This window comes from Pleurodeles waltl, chromosome 7 (assembly GCF_031143425.1).
Source record: "Pleurodeles waltl isolate 20211129_DDA chromosome 7, aPleWal1.hap1.20221129, whole genome shotgun sequence".
Classification (NCBI taxonomy): Eukaryota; Metazoa; Chordata; class Amphibia; order Caudata; family Salamandridae; genus Pleurodeles; species Pleurodeles waltl.
This window is the reverse complement of record NC_090446.1, coordinates 540,695,783-540,715,923: the sequence shown is the minus strand read 5'-3', so window position 1 is coordinate 540,715,923 and position 20,141 is coordinate 540,695,783. Positions and strand designations below refer to the sequence as shown.

The window sequence follows — 20,141 nt, the reverse complement described above, 5'->3', positions numbered from 1 at the left end:
AGCCAAGCTATTGCCTTTAGCCAAATTGCTCTTGTTAATTTGAGAAAGTTTAATAAGGAGTGGTGGAAATTAGAGACTTGTATATGGTATGGCACAATACATAGCACAATAATGTCCAGTCAAGATTTAATAGAATTAATAAGATTCATTAGCTAAACTGAAAAGGGTAAAACTAAAATATGCACAAATAATGAGAAAATGTATTAGTGTCTCACCTAGCCAATCTATAACCACAATAATTATTCTGGCTCCATGGTGGTAGATGCTAATTGTTTTCACATTGGCCCTGAGGCTATTTTTGTCCCAAGGGAGTGGTTCAGGATGACTCAGGGACTTCACAAGGACTTGGGTTTCAGAAGGAACTATACAATGGGGTCCCAAAGGTGGGCACAGTTACAAGTGCTGGAACACTACACTCAAGTTTGGTCTTTGAGCTATTGGAACCAAATACCACTTTGCCTGCCAAGTAGTTTGATGGAGATATTGTGTCAGCTGCCGCTACTGAGACCCCAAAGTGTCTTTTGCTTTAGGGACCTCTATCATAGACTCTACTGATTGCAGACAAAAGGTTCAAGCGCTGAGACAGACAAGACCAGAGATTCAGCGACCATGCCTCCAGTTCCCGAAGGGCTAGAAAGATTGCTTTAATGGTTCTTAAAACTCAACAAACTTTTCCAGTCACCAGAACCAAACTCTACTCAACTTAGATTTGAGTCTGATAGTCAAAGCCAGGCCGTAGGTGTACTTTGCTGTTGTAGCTGGACTTTCATCACAGACTGTTACAACACACTAATTGGCATTTGTGATTCTCTTTGCAATGGAGTACAAAAACGTTACTCACCGAGCAAGCTTTTGTTGGGATGGTGAAAATCCGCTCAGTATATTTTTTTAGATATAATCTTTTAAAAAAGGTGCCAGGTAGGTTTAAAAGCCCTGTTGTTTAAAATCAGAATTCAGTGATTCACAAATCCTCTAAACCATACTTGAATTTTAAATCGAATTGGCTAGTGAAAGCTTCGGTAGACAGTTTTTTCATCTTGAAATTTGTGACCTGATTACCAAACATGACAACTAAGCAGTGGAAAACTAACTGCACAGGAATGAGGAACTACACACGAGTCTGACCTCAGTCTATGGTAGGAGGGTCCCAGATGCGTGGAAAATTTGAATAGACCAGTAAAATTGACAAACCTTTGCACTGGGGCGGCACCTCCACTATGGCAGAGGAGCATCACCCCCCGCAAGCAGCAGCAGCTGCAAACCTTTTACAGTAAAATCATAATAAACCATGTTTATTGTGTTTTTACTGCAAAAGGGGTGGGGCCACTGGTGTGACCGGGACTACTCTCACTCAGTGTGCATGTATGGTTGGCCGGTCGTCTCGGGCCGACCAAACATACATGCGCTGTAGGCTCTGTCGGATTGGAGAGAGCAGGCAGAGGCTTCCACTCTGCCTCGGAGTGCCCAGCCAGGGCGCTCCATCCAATCCTACTGCTGCTGTCATGCTGCTGGCAGCATGAAAGCAGTCATAGGATTGGACGCAGGGCAGGCTGGGAGCCTGAGCCTGTTCCTGCAGATGAGGAGCGGGTGCGGTTCAGAGATTTTTTTTTGTGCTCCCCTCCCCGCGTTGCGCCGCCCCACCCCACCACTTCTTCCTCCCGTGAGCCGCAACTGCCTTTGCGTGATACACAACTCAAGTCGCGATCGCCATCTAGACAACTGCCACTTTAAGTAGTGTATCTATATGCCATTTTTGGAAAAAAGGTTTACCAATTACACAAAGTCTTTAAAAAAGACACAATGGGAGTAAGTAGTAGCAGTAAAGCTGACTCTCCCACAGAAAAAAATGGGGTTATTTGGGACTAGCTAGGAAAATGATTCAAGGACTCACTGCAATAGCAATTTAAAATTCAACCTAATGGTCAAGTTGGATTTGAAATTACTATAAAACAGCACTTTTAAAAAGCTGACATTTTCCTGTTTAAGCTAAACTTGGCTTTCTGCCTGTTTCCAGGATTACCTGACTACTAATTGCTCTACTGCGGTATGATGTGATTTGCTTCAAGGCAGTAGACAAAGGACCCTGCAGGGATGTGCGAGTCTTCTTGACAGGATGGCCAGGGAGGAGCTGCGCCCCAGCTCTGATTACACTTCAAAAGGGCCTGCCATGGCCCACTCACAAGAGCCTGACACAAAGGCTGCCCTTTTGTTTGTTTTCCTAGCCAGGCTGGAGCCAAACCCATAGGAAAAGGAGGAACCAACCTGAATCACTTTTATTGTTAAGCAAAGGTTGTCCCCTACCCTCAGGCTGACACTAGGCATACATGCAGAATCCTCAGAAACACTAATTGAAGAACAAAAGAAGGACTGTCCCATTCTCTGAAAATCCTGAAATAAAACTGGTCCTGCTTGCCTTGAACCCAGGGCGCCAGCAGTGGCTTCAAGAGCCAGTTGGCTTACCTCCCGTTTGAGGTACAGGAATACCACAAGCTTCCAAAGGCCTTTCCTGCTTTTTAGTTGACCAGGCCCAATTTAACTCAACTCAGTCCCCTCTGATGGCCTCTGTTGGCATGAGTCCTGACCACCAAGTTCTTGGACCCATGGCAGGACTCAGAGAGCACATTTCCCTCCATAATTGAAGTTTTGCCAGATCTGACACAGAGCCCTGCAGAACCCCACAAGTCCTAACCGAAAGCTTCATTAAGTCCACCACATAGCCCTGTAGAGCCATGCCATGCAGCTCCCAACTAAAAGCCTCACCAGGTCCTATGCAAACGCCCTGCAGGGCCGTGCAGCTTCTAACTGAAGGCTTTACTGGGTTTGACACAGACTCCTGCAGAGCCGTGCAGGTCCTAACCCAAGCTGTTAGACTTGACAGCCTAAGGGTGATCTTACCCAAAACATTTTGCCTACCTAGCCTCACTTTTGCTGATCTGGTTTTGTTGGCCATGGGACTCTGGGCACTTTACCATTGCTAACCAGTGCTAAAGTGAATATGCTCACTCCACAATTGGCATTTTAATGTACTTGGAAGTCCCCTAGTAAAATGTACTATGTGTGCCCAGGGCCTATAAATTCAGTGCTACTGGTGGGCCTGCAGTACTGATAGTGCCACCTACTTACGTAGTCCTTTAAACATGTCTCAAGCCTGCCACTACAAAGCCTGTATGTACAGTTTCAATGCAATGTCAACTTGGCATTCAAAACATCTTGCCAAGCCTTAAACCTCCCTTTTGTTACACATAGAACACCCCTAATGTAGACCCAGGCTGTCCCCATGGGGCAGGGTGCGATGTAATTAAAAGTTAGGACATATACTTTTTAGTTTTACATGCCCTGGTACTGAAAAAATCCCAAATTGTTTTTCACTACTCTGAGGACTACTCCTCTCATACGATAACATTTGGGATTCCTTAATATATTTAATAAGGGTAATTCCTGATTGGAAGGAGGTAGAGCTCTCATGTTTAGTACCTATGGAATTGTAATGATAAATCCTCTTTAATGATAAAGTCAAATTTATCATTACGATTTTACAAATGCCTCTTTTAGAAGGTTGATGATTTTATGCTCTTAGCCCTGTGTGCCTGTTGTCTGTCTCCAATACACATCTGCTGTGGGTGACAACTGGGCCTTGTGCATTCCCTTTACACAGCCACACACAATCGGAGATTAGGTTTGACTTGAGGGGACTTAATGGGCTATTAACTGACTTGATGGGGGAGGCGAAGCTTAGCACTACCTCAGTTACAACTGACTAGGCTTGTCCTGTCCACACCCAATGGGGCTTAACAAGCCTGCATTGTTACTCCAGCCAGCTTGGATCCAGGACAGGGGAGGCAGGGCTTTTGTTCAGTTCAAAGGCATGCCTCTAGGAGCTTCTCCCATCCTCCAGAACCAAGGCACCAAAGTATAAACACTGGACCTCAGACACCACCACTGCAGGAAACTTCTGCACCTATGGATACTCTGCCAGAAAGAAGGACAGCTGTGCTTCTGAAAGGGCTGCCACTCTGCTTCACTGCTACTTTACTGCCTCCTGCTTTGCTGTGCTGACCTGTGCTCGCTGCCCTCTTGCCTGGGACTGCGAAGGACCGGACCTGCATCTCTACAACCAAGAGCCAAGAGCAACTCCAAGGGCCAGCTGAAGGGCCTCCTTATTTCTGAAGTCCTAGGGACACAAAAGACTTCCAACCAACCTGCTTCTGCAACTGGATTCTGCCATTTGTGAGTGTGCCCTGCCAAGAGGTACCACCCCAGTCCTGGACCCTTGGAAGTGGGCCTAAGGGGCTCTGCCTTCTGTGGCCCTCAATGGAACTGCTGCAAGGCCTCCGAAAAGCAACGCTAAGCAGACTACACACCAGGATTTAAGGTATTGTGTTATGTGGGCCTGAGTGGGTCCCTGTATCTGGCCTGTGCTCCATGGCATTTGGCTGAACTCTTGACTTTACCCCGGTCTGGCGCAGCCAGATAACCACAGTTGACACTTTGTGGTTTTGGGTGCTATTTTCACCTAAAACTTTAACATTGCATATCTCAAGTTCTTCTTATTGGATTGTCGTCATTTTGTTCTTGTTCTACTCAGATAAATATTATTTATGTTTCTAACCTGGTGTGGAGTCCTTTATGTGCTGTATTCACTATGTTACTGTAATTTAAGTGTTGCACAAATACCTTACACATTGCCTCTTAAGTTAAGCGTGACCGCTCTGTGCCAAGCTACCAGAGGGCGCAGGTTAATTTAGAGTGTATATCTGACTTAATTTGACTAGGATTGTGGTCCCTACTTGGACAGGGTGCATACCTCTGCCAACGAGAGACCTAATTTCTAACACAAGTCATCACCTGATTTGATGCAGAGGCGGAAGGCCCACAGAGCAACACGACACAGTCCTTGGATCAAAATGAGAAGGTAAAACGTTCAATGGGAGGAACCTGGTCCTGCAGCCGGGCGTTGCACTCCATCACAGCTTGCCTGAACTTCTGACTTAGTCCTTGTCTTGAGCAACAGATACACACAGTTGGCACTTCACAGCTTCTGATACTATTTTTAGCCCTAAACTTTACAAGATTATAGCTCCAGTTCTACAGATTGGAATTGTGTCATTTTTATATCATTTTAATTATTACATTATTCTCTATTTCTCTAAATTGTTTGGGGATTTTTCTGGTGTTGTGTTTTCACTTTATGCTGATCTTTTATTGAGTACTGTATGAAGACTTTAAACATTGCAGTTCAGTTTTGTACCAAGCTACCAGAGAGTTCAGCACAGGTTTATTTAGTGTGTTTTGTGGTTCAATCTAACAAGGATTTCGATTATTATTTGAGGTGGGTTCGAAATCCCTTCAACAAATAGTCCCAATTCCTTACATGGACATGTGAAAATTGTGTAACATGAGGTGGGGCATTCTGAGTTTTTCTGTTGATTTTTCAGTTTGATGAGGTTTTGAAGTTTGATTCATGCAGTACGGATTTCAGGGACTCTACTTTACAATACATCCACCCAATTCACTATTGGAGGTTCTTTAGCTCCCTAGATGTGCAAAAACAGACCTGCCATGGTTGCTATAAATTCCCGAAAGATATGCTGTATTTTGTGTCCATCTGTGTTTGACACTTTGTAATTTCCAAGTTACCCATTAAGAAGGCTGAAACAATAATATCTACCACAATGCCATAATCCAATTCAGATAAAAGGCTTAGTTATTAATGCTACTTAAGTGTTTAATTCCATGATTAGAATACCAAACCTTTGGGTCAACACATATATTGTTGCTATAGGTCGGTGCCATTAGCTTTTAAAGCATTCAGAGAGCCAATGTTGCTGGCAGGACTGGCTGTGCAATTCTTCTTTCCATCCTGGGTCAACCAGGTAATGCAACATCTAGGAAAAAAGGTGCTGGGTACATCAGCAATTGGGCACTAGGGGCCAGATGTACTAACAACTGGTTGCAATTTGTGGCCAGTAATTTTGCAACCAGTGTGGTAATTTATGAACCTCCCTATGTATAATGCACTTTACATTTCAACCTACCTCATGAATATTAATGCAGTAAGTTGCAAATTGTAAACCACTAGGAATCGCATTCATCACAGGGATGGCAGCCTGCTGAGGTCAGCAGACCACCATCTTTGTGATTAATTTTAAATAAATTAAACACAATTTACCTGAAAGAGTGTAGTTTCATTTTTTCAGAGTTGGCTGTGGTCAGAATAATTGCTAACTCTTAAAAAATGATTTTGTCAACATTCACAAACGAGAAGGGGTCCCTTGGGGACCCCTTTCTCTTCGAAAATGGCTTAGCATGTAATGTTCTGTGACTGGAACTTATTTGCAAAATATTACTACATACCCAATCTAATTTGAAATTTGAAAGGGACACCCTAAACACGTTGCTTCCAAATTCCGAATCGGTAACCCAAATTGTGGTTTGTTAGCTTGCTAACGATTCGCAAATTGTAATTTGTACATACATACTGCATTTTTGCGTGCCTATGCCATCATTCCAGAAATCTCTAAGTAGAATACTGAATTTAGTTGAGAATAATGCCCAGATCTATACTTAAAGCACAAGATCGCATAAAGACAGAGGATGAATAGAGAAAAGGGCGGGACATTCTACTGATTCACGTAGAAACACCTGTGATTGACCTTTGCAAATTGCCATGTTCCTTGCAGAGAAAATGGCAACACATTATCATTTCCCAGCTGGACGGTCCTGGGGCTCTTAGAATGAACAGTTGCTCCGTTCCTGACAATCTGGGCTACCATACATGTAGGTAAAGGGTATACTATACAGTCTTGTATTTGTGCTTTATGGTTAGGTCTCAAAAATGGAAAATAAAGTTTAAAAAAATGAATTTGTGTCTTCCTTTTTTGCAATTACTTGAACAAGAACTGCTTAATGTGTACAACAGGGCCTGAGCTGGCAAATATTTTATTGTAAGAGAGTGATGACAATCTAATAATAACCAGTGCACTTCATCAAATTTCAGTACAATTATAAATGATGACATATTTGTACATGTGAAAATATTGGATCTCATGATTTTTTAAGGTGAGTTTCTTCACCTTTCAGGCTACGGTGCGGGAATAACGGGAGCGCTAGGTGAAGTCGCAAGACAGGCCTGCTGGGATAACATTTGAAAAATGTGTACTTGGACTGCCCACGAGACCTAAAGCATCCGGATTGAGAGTGTAATTCATGAACTTAGCTTTACTGCCGGCGAAACACCTGCTCTCTAGAAGATGGAAATCCCCATTGGTCCCAAAACTAGAAGACTGGCGGGAGGAGGTTCATTGTTGGGGTCTGGCAAAAGTTATGGCCCTTAGGTGGGAGGAATATAGGGGGCTGCGCAAATCGCCCATCTCCGTGGAATGGGATTTGCTGCTGCAGGGCTTTAAGGCAGAAGATCCTGTTCCCTGAGGAATCACTGAATACCAGCGAGGTTGTCCTTATGAGTCCAGCACTAAATACACCCTGGGATAGCTGTGTTCGCAGAGCCTCCAATACCACCGGTTCCACCAGGTCCAGAATTGGACTACACCACACATGCATGTACTTCTCCTCCTTCTGGTTCTGAGAGGCTGCTCTTAAGTGACACATCTAGGGTTTTTGTTTGATTTGGTGTCAGAGTGGGGGGCTGCTTATGTTGCTTAATCTTTATTTTTTTCCTGCATTGGCTTGACCGAGAATGGACTTAGATGCCATACTCATGGCACATTCTACATCTATTGACTCCAACCTTTTGTACTCATTCGCTACCTGGGAAGTCATTCTCCTGTACTGTCTACTATTGATAAAAATGCAATAAAGTCTGTGTTAAAAACAATTATGCTTTAAGGTAGTTATCCTGGATCTAGATAGATTTGCTTCCTCATTTCAAAGCCTTTTGGCGTGAGAAAAACACCCTCATGATTCAGTACCCAATTTCTAAAAAACTAATAATAATAAGTGTGAGGGCCAATGTTTTTCTAATCAGTCTGCAGCTGAGCCTGCTGAATGTTGGGGTTCCTGAATACCAACCCTTCCCAGTCTTCATTGTACCTCAAGCCTCTTTCTGCCACCAACCTACTCTTCCTGTCGCTTTATCTCAGTCCTACAGGTTGGTTTTCATCCATTCTTTTTTTCCTATCCTACAATTTTCCTATCTTTCTCTTCTTTCTGCCTTCTCTGCCTCTCTCTCATGTGCACACGGTCAAAGTCTGAAGACGAAAAATATGTTCTAGTTTTCACAAATAAGCACCATAGCTTACCATCTGAATCCATTTGTATAAAATAAACATTGTTTGCCCCTGGCTGGGCACTGGTTTTTATTTTTACCAAATACATACCTAACTGCAGAAAATGGTAACCTGAGTTCACACCATGCCTGAAATTTCAGATACAATTACACATTTCGAATCGTCCTACCAAAAAACAAAAAAACTCAGTTTGAGGTGGGCCAATAGTCAGGGACACATGCTTTGGGGAGGCCTGGCTTTAAATGATAACTATAGCATAAGGTGTCTCAAGGTGAACAGACATGCAACCCCCCATGGTGTCTATAAAAACAAAGGGACCGGAGTGTGAGATTTTAAAAAACACAACACATTTCGTGGTATTTTTTAAAGTACTGAAAGTATTTTTCCTTATCTGCTATCCCAGATAGGTAATATTACATTGCGCCATTAAAACCATAGTGAGAAAGAAATACTGTGATTTTTTTCAGAAAATGAATGCTAAGTGGTGTTTTGAAAGTAAAACACTTCTCGGAAATAAAGTATTCTCCATGGAGTTATTTTTGAGAAAAATGTATGGTACACACTCAATTTCTAGGCACATTTTATTAACCATTGATGATAAGTGAATGAGTTTTAACAGCAGTTTGAAACCGACTGGCATGGTTTTGAGTACACAGACATGGTGCATACAAAGTTATGGTACCACAGTGCTGACTGTTCCTGGTTCCTGCCTGAGAGACCCCAATTGAACAGTCAGCATGACAGAAAGATGAGGTAGGCATAGGTTGTTGGGGGAGCTCAGATACACCTCAGGCAGTGAGTGTGGCAATATGCCACTTCCACAGCTGTCAGGCTTCCCAGTTCCATGTGAAATGTGCTACTCCATGCCAGGTTGTTTTTCATTGAACTCTGGGACTTCCAGTCTTATTTTACACTGGAATAAACAGGATTAGAAGTCTCAAAATATATAGAAAAAACCTGCACTGGAGCAGCACATTGCAAATGGCAGGGCTGCACTTCCACTATATACAAGGAGCCAGAACTAGCCAGGCAGCCAGCTGCTCATAGTTCTAGAGCCCTAGGGCTATTGCTTAATTTGTGCGGGTGTTTGGAGTTGGCAGGCACTAGCACCCATTTTTGTGGACAGAGAATAAATTTTTATCATCATACTCTGACCTAGACCAAAAGAGGGAGTGATACCGAAGGTCAATGAGAAAGATAGGGAAATAGTAACTGAGGGGGATAGCAGAGATTAAAATTGGGGGTGGGCCTAACTGGCACAATTGTCTCTAATGTAATTACAAGTAGTTACCACAAAATTACTCATAATTACTTGTAATTATGCAAGGAGTGTAATCCAGCATTTAGCACACTTTTCTGAGCAAGATGCATTTTGTGCTTAGACAATAGCCCTAAAGGCTACAGGTCATGAACAGCAGCAGCCAGTAGCCACTCACGCTCTCTAAGTTAATTGTTCATGTCCTCTTGGAGTAGGATTTTTACCCCAGATTACTCTTAATTACTCCAGCAGGTGTAATTGCATAATTGAGGTGATTTCTCGAATTACTCCAGCGTAATAAAAAATTCTCCTATTACTAATAAAAATTACACAGCAACGGTACGAAAAGAAAATGGGAAGTTAGGGTATCAGTCATAGAAGAAAGAGGTACAAATTGGGATCAAAACTAGGCAGCCTTTGGTGTTCGATAGGCCTGGCATTCAGTAATGTTGTGACAGATTCCTATGTAACACCTTTTGGCCCTGCACTCATATTTACAAAACATGATTGGATCCCAAACCACTGACAGGGTAGGGTAGTAATACATTTTTTGTGAAGATCTTCACTCTGTACTGGTCTCTTTCTCTTCCAATTTAAATGATGATGAATACTCAAGCAACAATATAACCTGTACAGCCTGATTGAAGGCCTCCTTACTTTACTTTTACACTAGAAAGCCTATGGCTTCATGCAATTCTTGAACCCAAAATGGTGCCTTCAGTTGGTTGAAGCATAATTCTGGCTATTTTGGGCAGTGCTGATGAGTGATTGTGTTTGGAAGCTGATACACTGCCTTGTTGTCCCAAGAATAACAATTAGTAAGTATTGCTGATGAACAGCACTTGCCAACGTTATGCTCTCTGGATTCAAAGGACAGTTAAGAACAATGTTTTTTGGTTGTGGCTTTGGTTGTGGCTATAGAATTCTTTGCTTGTGGATCTATGATCCAAGTACCCATGGTCTTCGATTCTATCTCACAGGCCTAGTCTTAATTTCCACACATTAGTACACCTGTGCCCTTTGGTTCCAGTGTCAATGACCTTATAGAACTTTCACTGCCCTTCTCATTGACACTGTGTGCCTACATTCCCAGGCCCCAGTGTGAGGGATGCAATATGTCTCCCAACGTCAGTGCTAGTCACAATGTCAATGTCAGTGTCTCTACATCATTGTCCAAATTTCAGTGTCTCTGTAACATTGCCAGTATTTCCATGTCCATCTTTGCCAGTTTGTGTCCCCATGCCAGTGTCCCAGTGTTGATATGCACATTTTATTGTCTGTGTCATTGTCCCAGTGTCACTATTTCAATGGCAGCATCCCATGTAATTTTAAGTGTCCAATCAGTATCTTGGACTATGTATCAGTGGCAGCAATAGACCTCTTATCATACGTGCTAGTGTTCCACTGTCAAGATCAATAACCTTGTGTTCCTGTGTCAATGTAGCCATATCACTGCTCTTGTGTCTGTGGCTCGGTGTCAATATACCTGTGTCGGTGTCCCCACTATCAGTATTCATATGCAAGTGTTGGTGTCTTAATATGTATCTCCCCTAGTAGTTTCTCTGTGTCGGTTGTGATGTTCTATTGTCAGCCACCCAGTATCAGTGTCTCCTTGATGGTGACTGGTGTGCCACTTTCTAGTGTTAGTATCTATACTTTGTAGCATCCTGCTTCAATGTTCCAGTGCTGATGCTTTTGTGTCAGTGCCTCAGCATTAGTATTTGAGGACTTGTGGGTGTTCTTGGGTTAGTGTCACTATGGCAGTATTAGTGCATATGTCTCAGTGCCCCTCTCTGGTAATATTTCAGTATCAAGGCCAGTGCCCCTATTTCTTTATCTACCAACTATCAGTGCTCCGGTGTTAGTGTCCCAATATCAATGTCCCCATGTCAACTTGTTTGTGTCATTGCCCGTGTGCCAATAGCAGCATCCCTTTATCAGTGTCTGTGACCCTTTCCTCTTGCCCCAGTGTCTGTTTTCCCAGGCAGTGTCATTGTGCAGTAACCCTTGGAGTGTTACAGTGCCCAAAGGCCATGTTAGTTTCTAAGTATCAGTAGCAACGTCTGTGTGGCGGTAAGGTGTTCTTGTGTCAGTACCTTAATGTTAATGACCCATGTCAGCAACCACAGGTCAGTACCACAGGTGTGAGATCCTCCAGTCACTGCCTGTGTATTAGTGTTCTGTGACATTTCATTGTCCCGTGATTGTATACAAACACCTCGCTCTTATTGTAAAACTTTAGCCACATCACATGTAATATTCTGTGTATGTTTGGTATTTGTTTGATATTGTGTGGAATATACCCACAACGCTGACTGCAGACTACATTCTCCTTCGCTGTTATTAAATCTAATACTTGCAGCCATACACATGTTTCATTTGCAAAATAGAGTTAGTCCTGCACAATTAGTTTTGTATTCATGGTTTAATTAAGCTTCTATTTCTTCTTCTTAATGTTGACGTTTTGGCTCTCATTATACTAATAAGACTGCTGAATTTGGGCGGCAGCACCACTAGGATGTGGGGATCGGAATCCAGTTCTCTTTCTGCCAGCTAGCAGTATCTCACCAGCACCTACATGTGGCGGTGGTTTGTGGCAGCTGTACACGTGACATTCTGATTTCTCAGGGTGAATTGTGGTGGAACAGATCTCAGCCTATACTCTCAGTTACACTTGTCTCACATATGCAAAGACAAATAGAAGACGAAATTGGTTGAATATGATTTATTGAAACAAGTGTGTTCTAGATAAAAAGCATGAACTACAATGATTAGGATGATAAAACATGACAATAAGACTGGAGTCATGATTTTGGTGGTTGTGTGCCAGGAAATGGCACTGGTCTAGCTGGATGCATTTTTTTTGCCTTGCTGAAAATATGGGCTATAAATATGGGCCTAATTTTTGTAATTGATCATCCAGGTGCAATTTCACTTGAGCTAAAAATCAAGGAATGGGTTTGACGTTTGTTTCACAATGTAGAACTGCTTAATGCTGAACATATCCTGAGGTGAGGGATTAATATGAGCTAGGAATTTGTTTTGATAACTTTCTCAACCTTGACCAGTGAGCATTGCCTGCTGGCAGTTGCATTGGGAGGGTAAGCATTATTATGAGGTGCCTGACCAGTCCAGGCCCATGTTGGCTACAACCCTGGTTTAAGGAACTTAAGGAACAAGTCTTTGATGGTGAGCTTGCCACAGCTGCACACCTTCCATTTAGTAATGATTGTGTCTCTTAATCTAGACTGATGCGCAATAAAGGGTCTCAAAAGCAATGCCTGCCAACCTCTGTGACTGTCACTGAGCCTCTCCATGCACACCACCTGTAGCAGAAGGAGGACAAGTTGGTCATAGATATGATGCCTGACCAGCTTTTTCCTAGGAAGAATCAATAAAGAATCAATAAACCATTTGATACCAAGTGTGGCTATTAGCACTTACCATATATGGGTCTGATTAAAAAGCACCCTTCTGTGAGTCGAATTCTTCTAATTTGTGAGTTGTCACGCCTCCTCTCAAAAGGATATTTGTGAATAAGGATGTAGAAACATTCTGAATAGGTGAAGTTGCCATACTTAATCAGTTACAAAATAGCTCATATGTACACTTCTCTCTGTACGTGTGTGTGTGCATGTGTGTGTACGTATATATTTGTAAATTTGTGGGGCAATAGCTATTGAGAATGAAAATGAGCAGTGTAGAGATTCCCGTTTTTGAGTTTCATGACTAAGCATCTCTGCTTTTTTACACGGATGGGCAAAGATACACAGAGAGAAGAGGTTGTACAGCGACCTCGGCCCTCTATTGCCTTGGTATAGAAATAGAAGACAGGAGATATTAGGACCCAGATCAATGTATATTTTAGTGAGTTCTTCATTAAATGTATTCTATTTTATTGAGCATTGTCTGCAAGACTAAACAAATGTGTTACTGTTTTTTTTCTCACAACAGGCAATGGATCCACTCAAAGCACAATCTCACGTAAGCAAACCATTCCACTCCTATTGCCTCATCATATCAATGAAGTAATCTAAGAAATGTGACAACCCCCCTTTCACCGACCTGACCATCAGATGATCTATTCATTTGCTTTTCTCTCATACTGTTAGTTTCATATAAAGTCATTACAAAGACCCATTTAGAGTGGAATTCTACTGGTGTAAACACTTTCCCATCTTTATCAAATACAAATTCAACATTTCCAATATCCTCTGATATGAGATCTCATAGAGCTAGGATGCTAGTAAGCCTGTGCAGTAAAACCACCACCCCATTCGGGAGTGAGGATATTAGTAACTGTAGCCTGTTCACACTTCTCAATCAAATAAATGTTGACTGACCAGGTATCATCTTAACTTTTATACAGCATGGCTCCTTATTTCTTTGCATCTTTAGAAGTGTGACTTTTTACATATGCTGCACATGGTGGCTCAGGCTATACCGGGTGCTAGCCATTTCTCCTGATGCTGCTATTGTGGAATCATTCACCGTCACTTCCTTTACACATGTTCTTAGACTTCATCTGTCTCCATCAATTACACATTCCATGATGGGCAAAGTGTCGCAGGACTACTAACTTTAAATTTACTATTGTAAGACAACCTGAAGGTTTTTCCCTTTTCGTGAGCTTCTCAAAACACTTTGAAAACTCATGTTAGCAGGTATCTCTTTCACATTTGAGAGTTCACTTTTATAAGCTCCATTTTGTGGACGCATAGCATTTTGTTTTTGAGTTGTTTGTGACATTTTATTATTCTATATGGAACATTTGAAATAAGTGTATTTTCTTTTAGGTCACTGCTAGGGCTGGAGTTAGGCGCTTTACCACAGATTAGTTTAGCAGCATATATATTAAGATAATCTGTTTGATGAACAGGTTATTTTGGCCCATTAAAGTCTCTATATTATTTGACAAAGTGTTTGCTCAGCAACAGAGTTTAAAGGATCTAATTAGCAGGATTTGCCTCTATTACAAGTATATTTTCCATTACTGATCTTTCAATAAAGATCGTTGATCAAGACTTACATTAATATCAGTACCCTTGTTATAAAGATTGATCACAACTATCAATAAGCAAAGTTTCAGACCCACTCAATTAAAGCCCAGGAATCTCTCTTGGTAAACCTCCTTGCTTTAAGATTTAACTACTGGGAGCTTTCGTTTAAGGTAACATTATGATAGAAGAAGTATTAAATCATCATGGTAAGCACATCGTCGTTACCACATACACCTGGAAAGGGGTTGGGGTTTTCTATTAACTTATTTGTCATCTTATATTGTTTACATATAAACTCATAGGTTGGCCCTTGGTGTACTCCTTAGTCTTACTTTATAGTACATTCCTTCCCTTATTAATATTGATGGAGTCGATTGGACAGCACATTTGTCAGACCTCAGCATCACCCCAGCAAGAAATCAGAAAGTAGGGTACGGGAGAGGTTGATAACTTCCACTGACCTATCCTGCTCCTTAGAAGACAGGAGGTCGGAAAGAGGTTTACTCTCCTCTTCCACCCTATCATCTGTGACCAGGACCAGGACCATGGTGACTTCAGACCTTTTGAGGCAGTTAACATGGGGAACATATAGGGGATTCTTGGTGGTCTTGAGATGCACCATGTAGGTGACTCACCCCTTTCCCTCCTTCACCTCATAAGGCCCTGACCAGCAGTATCGGAGGCCCCAGCTCTCCTGGCTCCATTATTCACACTTTTTGGCCAGGTTGAAACTCGACCAGAGTGGCCTTCTGGTTCTGGTAGAGCTTCATTGCCTCCTAATACTAATGCGTTACAACCATCTGGGTCCAGTCTGATATCCCAATATAGATGAATCTTTTATCAAGGCAAAAGGAGGGAGAAGACACCATTGCTTGTGACCTGCCATTCCACCCACCAAGCAACTTGGCAGACAGATCACAAGCCAAGCAAGGTCCAGCTACCTGTGCTGGTCTGAAATGCACACTGCCAGTCTGTGTCAGCCCACAGAGTTTATTAGCTTACTGACCCATGGGTATGGGCACACCCTATACAGCCAATCACAGCTCTCTGGTTTCATGAGCCACACAACCCTACAGGAAGCTCATGCTTTTTCACCACCTTTACCTGCCCTCATCCTTTCAAGCAGTCAAGGTTTTTAGGGATGCAGTTTGCATAGCCTCCAATTTGTGTCTGATCATGGAGCCATAACATGCTTGGTCCTGAGAAGCCATACTCTCTTATGAAAAGTTGGGGCTATAGGTAGTTGAAAACCAATGAGATTTTACTCCTATGTGAAATCCAAGATAGACTGATTATAGTGTTAAAAACCTTTGCATCTGGTGGTGCAGGACCTTTGGTTTAGGAAGTCAGTGGACAGCAGGTTCTATTCCAACTGGGTAGTCAAGTGCTTCATGTGATGTGTCAGGACCACAGAATTGGTGCACTCAAATTGGATAGCCAAGTTATTGCATTTAGCCAAGTTACTCTTGTTAAACTGAGAAAGTTTAATAAGGGGTGGTGGAAATTAGACACTTGTATATGGTATGGCTTAATACTTAGCACAGTAATGTCCAATCAAAATTTAATAGAATTAATAGGATACATTAGCTAAACTGAAATGGGTAAAACTAAATTATGCACAAATAATGAGAAAATGTATTAGTGTCTCACGTAGCCAAACTACAACCCCAGTAATTATTCTAGCTCCTTAGCGCTAGATGCTAATTGTTTTGACATTGGCCCTATTCTATTTTGATCCCAAGGGAGTGGTTCAGGATGGCTCAGGGAACTTCACAAGGACTTGGGTCTCAGAAGGAACTATACAATGGGGTCCCAAAGGTGGGCACAGTTACAAGTGCTGGAACACTACACTCAAGTTTGGTCTTTGAGCTATTGGAACCAAATACCACTTTGCCTGCCAAGTAGATTGATGGAGATATTGTGTCAGCTGCCGCTACTGAGACCCCAAAGTGTCTTTTGCTTTAGGGACCTCTATCATAGACTCTACTGATTGCAGATAAAAGGTTCAAGTGCTGAGACACACAAGACCAGAGATTCAGCAACCATACATCCAGATCCCGAAGGGCTAGAAAGATTGCTTTAATGGTTCTTAAAACTCAACAAACTTCTCCAGTCACCAGAACCAAACTCTACTCGACTTAGATTTGAGTTAGATAGTCAAAGCCAGGCCGTAGGTGTACTTTGATGTTGTAGCTGGACTTTCATCACAGACTGTTACAACACACTGATTGGCATTTGTGATTCTCTTTACAATGGAGTACAAAACGTTACTCACCGAACAAGCTTTTGTTGGGATGGTGAAAATCCGCACAGTATTTTTTTTTTTATATAATCTTTTAAAAAAGGTGCCAGGTAGGTTTAAAAGCCCTGCTGTTTAAAATCAGAATTCAGTGATTCACAAATCCTCTAAATCATACTTTCATTTTAAATCCAATTGGCTAGTGAAAGCTTCGGTAGACAGTTTTTTCATCTTGAAATTTGTGATCTGATTACCAAACATGACAACTAAGCAGTGGAAAACTAACTACACAGGAATGAGGAACTACACATGAGTCTGACCCCAGTCTGTGGTAGGAGGATCCCAGATGCGTGGAAAACTTGAATAGACCAGGAAAACTGACAAACCTTTGCACAGGTGCAGCTCCTCCACTATGGCAGAGAAGCATCACCCCCCGCCAGCAGCTGCAAACCTTTTACAGTAAAAACATATTAAACTATGTTTATTGCGTTTTTACTGCAAAAGGGGCGGGGCCACTGGTGTGACAGGGACTACTCTCACTCAGTGTGCATGTATGTTTGGCCAGCCGTCTCGGGCCGACCAAACATATATGGGCTGTAGGCTCTGTCAGATTGGAGAGAGCAGGCAGAGGCTTCCACTCTGCCTCGGAGTCCCCAGCCATGGCGCTCCTTCCAATCCTACTGCTGCTGTCATGCTGCTGCCAGAATGAAAGCAGTCATAGGATTGGACGCAGTGCAGGCTGGGTGCCTGAGCCTGTCCCTGCAGATGAGGAGCGGGGTGGTTAAGAGGTTTTTTTTTGTGCTCCCCTCCCGCGTTGCGCCGCCCCATCCCACCCCTTCATCCTACTGTGAGCCGCAACTGCCTTTGCGTGATACACAACTCAAGGCGTGACCACCATCTAAACAACTGCCACTTTAAGTAGTGTACCTACATGCCATTTTTGGAAAAAAAGGTTTACCAATTACACAAAGCCTTTAAAAAAGACACAATGGGTGTAAGTAGTAGCAGTAAAGCTGACTCTCCCATAGAACAAAAATGGGGTTATAAATAACTCCTTGTTTGGGAATAGCTAGGAAAATGTTTCAAGGACTCACTGCAATAGCAATTTAAAATTCAACCTAATGGTCAAGTTGGATTTGAAATTACTATAAAACAGCACTTTTAAAAAGCTGACATTTTCCTGTTTAAGCTGAACTTGGCTTTCTGCCTGTTTCCAGGATTACCTGACTACTAATTGCTCTACTGCGGTATGATGTGATTTGCTTCAAGGCAGTAGACAAAGGACCTTGCAGGGAGGTGCGGGTCTTCTTGACAGGATGGCCAGGGAGGAGCTGCGCCCCAGCTCTGATTACACTTGAAAAGGGCCTGCCATGGCCCACTCACAAGAGCCTGACACAAAGGCTGTCCTTTTGTTTGTTTTCCTAGCCAGGCTGGAGCCAAACCCATAGGAAAAGGAGGAACCAACCCGAACCACTTTTATTGTTAAACAAAGGTTGTCCCCTACCCTCAGGCTGACACTAGGCATACATGCAGAATCCTCAGAAACACTAATTGAAGAACAAAAGAAGGACTGTCCCATTCTCTGAAAATCCTGAAATAAGACTGGTCCTGCTTGCCTTGAACCCAGGGCGCCAGCAGTGGCTTCAAGAGCCAGTTGGCTTACCTCCCGTTTGAGGTACAGGAATACAACAAGCTTCCAAAGGACTTTCCTGCTTTTTAGTTGACCAGGCCCAATTTAACTCAACTCAGTCCCGTCTGATGGCCTCTGTTGGCATGAGTTCTGACCACCAAGGTCTTGGACCCATGGCAGGACTCAGAGAGCACATTTCCCTCCATAATTGAAGTTTTGCCAGATCTGACACAGAGCCCTCCAGAACCTCACAAGTCCTAACCGAAAGCTTCATTAAGTCCACCACAGAGCCCTGTAGAGCCATGCCATGCAGCTCCCAACTAAAAGCCTCACCAGGTCCTATGCAAACGCCCTGCAGGGCCATGCAGCTTCTAACTGAAGGCTTTACTGGGTTTGACACAGAGTCCTGCAGAGCCGTGCAGGTCCTAACCCAAGCTGTTAGACCTGACAGCCTAAGGGTGATCTTACCCAAAACTTTTTGCCTATCTAGCCTCACTTTTGCTGATCTGGTTTTGTTGGCCATGGGATTCTGGGCACTTTACCATTGCTAACCAGTGCTAAAGTGAATATGCTCACTCCCATAAAGCATGTTAACGTTGGTGTATCCACAATTGGCATTTTAATGTACTTGTAAGTCCCCTAGTAAAATACACTATGTGTGCCCAGGGCCTATAAATTCAGTGCCACTGGTGGGCCTGCTGTACTGATAGTGCCACCTACTTAAGTAGTCCTTTAACAATGTCTCAAGCCTGCCACTACAAAGCCTGTATGTACAGTTTCACTGCAATGTCAACTTGGCATTCAAAACATCTTGCCAAGCCTTAAACCTCCCTTTTGTTACACATACAACACCCCTAATGTAGACCCAAGGTATCCCCATGGGGCAGGGTGCGATGTAATTAAAAGTCAGGACATATACTTTTTGTTTTACATGCCCTGGTAGTGAAAAAATCCCCAACTAGTTTTTCACTACTCTGAGGCCTACTCCTCTCATAGGATAACATTTGGGATTCCGTAATACATTTAATAAGGGTAATTCCTGATTGGAAGGAGGTAGAGCTCTCATGTTTAGTACCTATGGAATTGTAATGATAAATCCTCTTTAATGATAAAGTCAAATTTATCATTACGATTTTACAAATGCCTCTTTTAGAAGGTTGATGATTTTATGCTCTTAGCCCTGTGTGCCTGTTGTCTGTCTCCAATACACATCTGCTGTGGGTGACAACTGGGCCTTGTGCATTCCCTTTACACAGCCACACACAATCGGAGATTAGGTTTGACTTGAGGGGACTTAATGGGCTATTAACTGACTTGATGGGGGAGGCGAAGCTTAGCACTACCTCAGTTACAACTGACTAGGCTTGTCCTGTCCACACCCAATGGGGCTTAACAACCCAGCATTGTTACTCCAGCCAGCTTAGATCCAGGACAGGGGAGGCAGAGCATCTGTTCAGTTCAAAGGCATGCCTCTAGGAGCTTCTCCCATCCTCCAGAACCAAGGCACCAAAGTATAAATACTGGACCTCAGACACCACCACTTCAGTAAATTTCTGCACCTGTGGATACTCTGCCAGGAAGAAGGACAGCTGTGCTGCTGAAAGGGCTGCCACTCTGCTGGAATGCTACTTTACTGCCTCCTGCTTTGCTGTGCTGACCTGTGCCTGCTGCCCTCTTGCCTGGGACTGCGAAGGACCAGACCTGCATCTCTACAACCAAAAGCCAAGAGCAACTCCAAGGGCCAGCTGAAGGGCCTCCTTATTTCTGA

At 42.9% G+C, this 20,141-nt stretch overlaps 1 protein-coding gene across 4 annotated transcripts in view; it reads left to right on the top strand.

Annotated features, from left to right (window-relative positions):
• Positions 1 to 20,141, top strand: part of LOC138304315 (transmembrane protease serine 9-like) — a 1,357,906-nt gene that overhangs the window by 115,222 nt on the left and 1,222,543 nt on the right. For 3 of the 4 annotated variants that reach the window (XM_069244270.1, XM_069244272.1, XM_069244269.1), the window contains one exon: positions 13,459 to 13,488. The exons of the other annotated variant lie outside the window; for it this stretch is intronic. In XM_069244270.1, the coding sequence (XP_069100371.1) occupies positions 13,459 to 13,488 (30 nt within the window). The remainder of the gene's footprint in view (positions 1 to 13,458; positions 13,489 to 20,141) is intronic. 4 annotated transcript variants of the gene reach the window in all.